This window comes from Silurus meridionalis, chromosome 2, assembly GCF_014805685.1.
Source record: "Silurus meridionalis isolate SWU-2019-XX chromosome 2, ASM1480568v1, whole genome shotgun sequence".
NCBI classification, from domain to species: Eukaryota; Metazoa; Chordata; class Actinopteri; order Siluriformes; family Siluridae; genus Silurus; species Silurus meridionalis.
In genome coordinates this window covers 724,771-733,631 of record NC_060885.1, presented here as the reverse complement: position 1 = coordinate 733,631, position 8,861 = coordinate 724,771, and the positions used below count along the sequence as shown (strand labels likewise).

The 8,861-nt window shown below is 40.1% G+C and overlaps 1 protein-coding gene across 1 annotated transcript in view; it reads right to left on the bottom strand.

Moving 5' to 3' along the window:
• LOC124399479 (methylthioadenosine phosphorylase) overlaps positions 1–8,259 on the bottom strand; it is an 11,386-nt gene extending 3,127 nt beyond the window's left edge. The window contains exons 1-4 of the mRNA XM_046870399.1: positions 8,150–8,259; positions 7,981–8,067; positions 4,301–4,359; positions 3,974–4,141 (exon numbers count right to left, since the gene is read on the bottom strand). Coding sequence (XP_046726355.1) covers positions 3,974–4,141; positions 4,301–4,359; positions 7,981–8,067; positions 8,150–8,173 — 338 coding nt within the window. The 5' untranslated portion in view covers positions 8,174–8,259. The remainder of the gene's footprint in view (positions 1–3,973; positions 4,142–4,300; positions 4,360–7,980; positions 8,068–8,149) is intronic.
• Positions 8,260–8,861: the final 602 nt, after the last annotated feature.

Here is an 8,861-nt window from a genome sequence, read left to right as displayed (position 1 = left end):
TTCTGATCTTCAGATCTTCCTGGAGCTGCTATGTGCACAGGGGTGTTCTCATGCTGAACAGGTCTGGGTCTCCTAGTTCAAGTGGAGGAACCATTTCATGCTCCATCCCATACAATTGTGGGCCTCTAATTCTCTGCTGAAAGTCCATATAGGAGAGGATGGTGTAGTTCGTTGATCCCCAGGGAGAAATATGGAGCTCCACCACGTTGACTCGGAATATGTTTATCTGTTCCTTGGAATTCCTTCACAGCTCTGCTCCTCCGCCTGCACGTCTTATTAAAACGGCTTCATCACAAACCCGTCCTGTAGCAACAATCATTTATACTCTTGTTTCCCTGCCACACCTTCACTCCAGATGCCCTTCCAGATGTTCAATCACATGCATGCACCACAGGTGGACTCCAATCAAGTTGTAGAAACATCTCAAGGATGATCAGGAGGCACCTGAACTCAATGTTGAGTGTCATGACAAAGGCTGTGAAAACTACATTTTTGTGATTTTATTTTTTTATTTTTTTTGTAATAAATTTACAGAGATTTCAAACAAACAACTTTCACGTGGTCAATTATGAAGTTTCAGTTGTAGAACTTTCAGGAAAATAATGAATGTAATGCAGTTTGGAATAAAACTGTAAAGAAGTGAAGCTGTGAGACTTTCGGGATGCAGCGTAGGCCTTCAGGTGAGCAGGTTGGAGTTTCTTTGGAACAGAAGTAATAAAATACTGTGGGAAGTACTGAGTGTTCCAGAAGAAGTTTGTGCTGATCACATGTTGAGGTTCACATCATTCTGTTCACTTGGTTGAGCAGAAGGTTATCCATGAAGTGATGAGAAATCTCTCAAATCCTTGTGGGTTATTTAAAAAAGTTCAACATGCTCAACCACTGTCCTTCCAAAACCAAGCTCTCCATCAGCATGATCATCTACACCACCCTTCATTTTCTGCTGAGATCAGGATGGATCTTCACATTTAGCAGAAGCACGTATCCAGAGACACTTGACACACTGGAGTACCGTAATTTCCAGACTATAAAGCGCACCAAATATAAGCCACACCCACTGAATTTCACAAAGACTTTTATTTTGACTTTATTCTGTCTATAAGCCGCATGTCTACACTGAAACTAATGAACTTTACACAGGCTTTAACGAAAGACAATAAATGAAATATGTTGCACTTCTATACCGCCGCTATTACTGCATGTGTGCAAGGCCGAGGAATATGTCCTTATTCTTTTCTGATGCTCATTTCTAAGTTTCTTTGACTAACCCGTAACGCTGTTGCCAAGAAAAATAAAAAAGCACGAGTTTTGGAAACCTGTCTGTGTTTATATGATTTCTGTTGTAACTGGAGTTAGCGAGCTCTCCCTTCACCCAGACTCAACACGTTACAACGGCTTGTATCTAAACAGTAGCTACCAAGAAAGTCATTGTTCACTGTCTTCCTCCTTCCTTTCACAACTACAGTGGTACCGTGACCTACGAGTGCTTTAATGTACGAGTTTTCCGAGGTACGAGCGCTCACTCAGTCGATTTTTTTTTTGCTTTGTTACGCGAGCAAAAACTTGAGACACGAGCTCAAAACGCCGCTGCTAGATTTTGAAGTGAAGCCAGAAAGAGAAGATTGTAACGAAAATTAAGATAAACAAAGAAGAAAAAGTAAAAATGTTAAAGTTTAGGGACACGTAGTGTACAGGAGTGATAGTAAAAAACGAGTTTCCCTCCGCCTCCGCTTATCGCCTCTACCCCCCACACACACACACACACACACACGTTTTCGTTAGCTCAAGTCGTCACATCTCCAAGGAAAATACACTGAATAAACCCGTATGATATCTTTACATTCTCTTTTATATTTTTATACAGGATTTGTTATTTATAAATGTATTTTTCAATTTAATAAAATGAAACATAAAAACGGGGTCATTTTGAGGGTTGGAACGGATTAATGCTATTTTAAGTATTTTTATTATGAAAACTGATTTGATGTGTGAGTAAATTGAGATACGAGCTCGTCCACGGAACGATTTAAACTCGTAGGTCAGGGTACCTCTGTATTTCTCTCGGGAGTTTATCTTTTGGTATCGTCGTTCTGCCTGAACCTGCTCAACACGACGCATGATCTTCAGGACATCCGGCTGAATTTCCAAACCTTCCTGAATTATTTTTTTTGGTGGCATGTTTCAATACATAAATATCTGGACACCAGATCACATGATAACAGTGCTGAAATAAGTCATGGGCTTTTATGTTCATCTCAGCCGTGTACAGTGAAACCCACACCATCATCCAGCTGGAGAACCAACACCTCATCAGAGTCACGCAAGGTGTTTTTTAAACCAGAAGGCTCTGGTGAACTCAGGAACACCAAAAACCCTGGATAACAGAAAACTCCTGGGGTGGGGGAGCATGAAGGAAAACAGACTGGGTTCTGTGGAACAAATCCAAGATCTAGTCTGCAATGTTCTCCTCCATCTCTCTGTGCTGTTCTTCAAGGAGCAGAAGAACTTCCAGCTGCTTGAATGGCGTTTTTGAGATACCCCAGGTTGTGAGATGTTGCTGAGTGCAGGATCAGGCATGATACAGCCCCCTGAAGAAGAGGTTTAGGACTTGATGGGGGGGGGACGGGGGCAGGTTGGCAGTGCTAGGGTTAAAACAGAGCCACCTATGTCTGAGGTAAGATGTGATCTTCCACCACTGTTAAGAGGAGATTGGAGAAACCTTAAAGGAGGAGATGATTACGGAGAAGAAAGGAACTGCTCGAGCTTTTCCAGGCTTGGGTGTGTAGAGCTGCCTGAGGACCTGGTTCTGTTCTGTTCTGTTTATTAATGATGTAAATGCTGAGAAAAGCACACACCATTCCATCAGTTTGATAAACGCTCACCTTACAACATTCAACTGCATTAAAATATTGACAGGAACCTGTTACATGACCACAAGGACACACAAACACACACACACACACACACTTCAAATTTCAAAATGAAACCAAAACGCAGAGTCCCACAGCACCCCCTGCTGTCCTAAATCCCACAGCACCCCCTGCTGTCCCTAGAGTCCCACAGCACCCCCTGCTGTCCCTAGAGTCCCACAGGTACCTTCGTCTAGACCAGGGGTCGGCAACCTTCACCACACAAAGAGCCATTTGGACCTGTTTCCCACAGAAAAGAAAACACTGGGAGCCACAAAACCCTTTTGACGTTTAAATTGAAATAACACTACATGTAACGTTGTTTTTGTTTTTGCCTTTATGCCATGTATAATCAAACCATAATGTGCTGCATTTATGAAATCAATGAACTGCAGAGAGAATGAAATTACATTTCTGCATGCAACAAAAACATTTTGAACTCCTTAAAAATAGACATTGGGTTGAAGGTTACTTTCAGGTAAAATACTCAACGTCTATTTGAGTCCTTCTTGTGTTTATGAAAAGAACGCCGAACATAAATTATCCACCGGCAGCAAACCAAAAATGCCGTCCTCTTCTGTGTGCCGTCAACCAAAGTTGAAGAAGTCGCGTGCCGGTGGGTGTCGCACATCAGCGGTTGTGACGCATATGAAGAGCGACAAAAAACTCGTTTTATTTAGATTTTACAAGATCACCAAAATCTTCAAATTTAGAATTACACTTTAAAAACTAACGAACTAAAATAAAATACATTTCAATTAAATACTCATTATTTATTTTCCATTTTATTAACGAAAAATACGCGTGTTCTGAACATGGACTTAGGTGTAACACTGTTATTAATATTATGATCAATTTTGATCACATCAATAATAATAATCATTTTAGAGAACCCCTTCCCCCTCCCCCTCCCCCCTCCCCGACAGCCTGCAGCACATGTAGGTGTGTGTTAGTGTTTGTTTAAACTGTGTGTAATTATTTAATAATATTCTGCAGAGATGATGTTAAAGCTGTGTGTGTGTGTGTGTGTGTGTGTGTGTGTGTGTGTGTGTGTATACACACACCTGTCTATGAACTGGTCGATGAGGACGATGTCCCCTGGTCTGATGTCGTCTCTCAGTGAGCCGCAGGCCGTGGTGACGAGAATGTGAGTGCACTTCTCCTCCTTCAGAGCCCAGATATTCGCACGATAATTCACATTAGATGGCATGATGGTGTGTTTTCTGCCATGTCTTCACACACACACACACACACACACACACACACACCATTGTTGTTTATTTGTAACAAAATGACATTTTCTACAGACTGCGTGTGTGTGTGTGTATGTGTGTGTGTGTGTGTGTGTGTGTGTGTGTGTGTGTGTGTGTGTGTGTGAGAGAGAGAGATACCTGGCGAGCAGCACACACTCCACGTCTCGGATCTTCCCCAGAATCAGAGCATCTGAAGGCTGTTACACAAACAATGTTTCATTATTCATTTAACAGGATGAGAAGAAAGGAATGGTGGTGGGTGTGCAACATGCAACATCTTACAAGAAGTAAGAACATCTGTATCCTTGTGGGATCTGGAGGAGAGGTCAGGAGATGGTTCTAAATGATCAGAACCCATGTAAAACACTGGAGTCAGAGAAGCTAAAGGACGTATATGGTCAGGAGACAGTAGTTTGTGTGGGACTTTAATGTACAGAATACACTATGGGGAGGAAGATACAGGAATACTGAAGGTCAAGAAGTGGAGAGGAACCTGGTATGTTTAAATGATGGAAGGAGAACAAGGACAGATGTGGATACAGGAATGGAGACGGTGTTGGATTTAACACTAGTTCTGAATAATCTGGACAGAAGGTGAGGTTGTGGAGTCTGAGGGAATGGACGCTGAGGCAGATAGAACCACAACTCAGAGGAGGACATGGTGATGAAGCTAAGGAGGCTTTGAGGAATTTGAGTAAATGTGTGAGGAAAATATGGCAGGAAAAGTGAGTTCTTGGTGAACAGACATGTAGTGAAGCTGTGAGGCATCAAAACTTCTTAAGAGAACATCATTATAACCATCTAACATTATTTAATAGAGCTGAAGCAGTATTGAGGGAACTTTAAGGCGTTTGATCATCTCCAGGAAAAGATCAGGTGAGATATATAAAGATCTCAGACAGAGGGCTGTGGGAACTTTTTAGAGTTTTATAATAGAGTATTGGAGGAAGAAAGACTTCTGAAAGCTCTTACATCATCAAGTGTTTGTACAAATCTGGAGAGGATGATTAGAGAAAAGAAAAAAAAGAGGAAATCTCACGTCAGATAAAGAAAGAATCAGGAACAGCAGTATGTGGAGATGTGGAAAAGGCAGATGATATGATGTGGAGAGAGAGGGATTACTGATCAAATTATAAATGATACATCTGAATAAAGAGATCTGGGTGAAAACTATCCCAGGAAGAGAGATGACACCAGAAATAAGGAAACAAGTAAATTACTGGGCCAAACTCCAGGAGCATAAAGATCAACATCCCACAAACATGGTGTGAACAAAACAAAAGCTGTAGTTTTGGGTGGAGAAGTAAAATATATGCAGAAGAAATGCAAGTAGATAATATGGAGATGAGCCCTACAGGGGTTATTCAGGAATATGAACCATGGGTTTATGGAACACCTAAAAACACCTGTGTTTTTAATCCAGCAGTAAACAGTGGACCAGTGGAGTGAAGTAAACTTCTGGCTGTTCATTGCAGTGGGTGGAGGAACACAAACCTCAGAGTGTTTTCATTTGTTCTGACTCCGTTTCAGATCTTTTAAATCTGGTCATCAATGTACAGTGGAACCCGGTTATGTCGATGTCCTAGGGGGTCGCCAAAAAGCATGGAGGTAACCGATGATGGAGATAAACGAAAATCAAAATGGCGGCAGTATATTAACGTGCTTGAAATTTCTTTATGTACATGATGTGCGTTAATAAATGAGAATGTGCATGCACGTGTTTTTGAAGGGTTTTTTACACAACAGCGTTGCTGCGATTTGTTTGAAGAAGGCATGCTATAAAAATACATACAGTACATGTTTATCTGTCAGGAATCCACCTGCCACGCCCCCTTCGCCCCTTCAGCGTGGCAGGTGTTTTCTCAACACTACTAACACTACAAACACTACAAACACTACTAACACTACTAACACTACAAACACTACTAACACTACTAACACTACTAACACTACAAACACTACTAACACTACTAACACTACTAACACTACTAACACTACTAACACTACGAACACTACTAACACTACTAACACTACAAACACTACTAACACTACTAACACTACAAACACTACAAACACTACAAACACTACAAACACTACTAACACTACTAACACTACTAACACTACTAACACTACTAACACTACAAACACTACTAACACTACAAACACTACTAACACTACGAACACTACTAACACTACAAACACTACTAACACTAACACTACTAACACTACTAACACTAACACTACTAACACTACTAACACTACAAACACTACTAACACTACTAACACTACTAACACTACTAACACTAACACTACTAACACTAACACTACAAACACTACTAACACTACTAACACTACTAACACTACAAACACTACAAACACTACTAACACTACACTACTAACACTACTAACACTACTAACACTACAAACACTACTAACACTACTAACACTACGAACACTACTAACACTACAAACACTACTAACACTACAAACACTACTAACACTACTAACACTACTAACACTACGAACACTAGCACTAACTAACAGCAGAGATTCACCAGTATACAATACAACACCTGTAGCAGCTGTAAGGTTTGATTTTTCCGCCACTTCCGCGAGTTCTTCTGCGGCTGCACCGAGATAACCGACGTTAAATGGCAAATTTTTCCCCCCTTGTGCTCGAGATATCAGGGTTCAGCGACATAAAAGAATTGACATAACCGATAAAAAATGCTTAGACAAAGCGAGAATTTGGCGGCTCCACTTCAAAAACCTCGACTTAATAGTGTTGTCGAGGTAACCGAGGTCCAGATAACCGGGTTCCACTGTATTCTCTTTAATATCCTACAAATACATTCAAGAATTGTCCAAAATGATCAGTTTTATACGAGTTCCAGCACGGGAATGGAGAAGAGGATAAATTAGCAGAACACGCTACCGAGAGAAACAATAGAGATACAAGTTCCTTTAAGTAAATCAGAGATTAAAGCCATAATCTGGAGTAAAGTGATCGAGGAATGGAAAGTTCAAGTAAAAATAAGGAAAAGTGTAGATTCTTTACAGTCTAATAAACAAAGTAAATGAAAATATAAAGTGTTTATTGAAATGAAGAAGAGAAGAGAAGAGACAAGAAGAGAAGAGAAGAGACAAGAAGAGAAGAGAAGAGACAAGACGAGAAGAGAAGAGACGAGAAGAGACGAGACAAGAAGAGAAGAGACGAGACGAGAAGAGATAAGACAAGAAGAGAAGAGACAAGATGAGAAGAGAAGAGACGAGAAGAGATAAGACAAGAAGAGAAGAGAAGAGACAAGACGAGAAGAGATCTCTAACAGAATCATGTTGGAGCACTTCAGTGTAAATGATTGGGAAACACTTTAGTGAACAGTGTCAGCTTGAAGAACACCACCACGAGTTCTAGAATGTAGGAAGTACAAACAAAGAAGAAAAAATATAGAAAAATGGAAAACAAGTAAATTAAGTAACTAATAAAAGTGAAAGTAAAAAATAGTAAACTTTTCTTTATCTTTATTAAAGAGTCAAATCTGATAAACACAATAATAAACTCTGTTCCGCTCCGGAGCAGAAGGTGGCGGTAATGTACTTATTACACTAGTGCCTTTACTTACTGAAAAGAAGGAGAAGAAGAAAAATCTCTACTGTGGAAAATGTAACATCTCTGAAACACACACACACATTTACAAACACACACACATAAGCACATTTATATACACACACACACACACATTTATATACACACACACATAAGCACATTTATATATACACACACACACACAAATAAGCACATTTATATACACACACACCTTTCCAAACGGAGTCTCCACATAGCGCTCAGTTCGGCCCTCTAAGATGTCCGGATCATCAAGTCCAGAACCACCGATGATCCCGATCTACACACACACACACACACACACAGTGCTCGTGATTACGAAGGCAGGATGTTAAAGTAGACGCTGAGATTAAACTCTTTACCTTCACCGGAGCGCGAGCGCACATGTTTTCCTCCACACCTTACAGCAGGAGTTCTTCCTACACGTGGGCGAAATGACGTCATACCCGGAAGTGGTTTCATTCTAGATTCATACTGCCCAAAATCTACTGCAGTGTGTGTGAGATATATCTATATATTTATATTTATATAAATATATATTTATATCTAATATCTACTGCAGTGTGTGTGAGATGAGATTCTACTTTATTGTGATTGTGCAGGAACATGTACAGAGCTGAAGATCTGCAGGAGATAAAGTGTATGAGGTTCATATATACAGGTGTGAGTGTGAAATCTACTGTGTACAGATTATACATATATAAACATGTCAGAAGTTAAAATACTCAGTGATATGATGTAGTTATGTACACGTGTGTGTGTGTGTGTGTGTGTGTGTGTGTGTGTGTGTGTGTGTGTGATGCAGTATATACAGTATAAATATGGGTGGAATGTACAGTAGTGTAAATGTGTGTGTAATGCAGTATATACAGTATAAATATGGGTGGAATGTACAGTAGTGTAAATGTGAGTATGATGCAGTATACAGTATAAATATGGGTGGAATGTACAGTAGTGTAAATGTGAGTATGATGCAGTATATACAGTATAAATATGGGTGGAATGTACAGTAGTGTAAATGTGTGTATAATGCAGTATATACAGTATAAATATGGGTGGAATGTACAGTAGTGT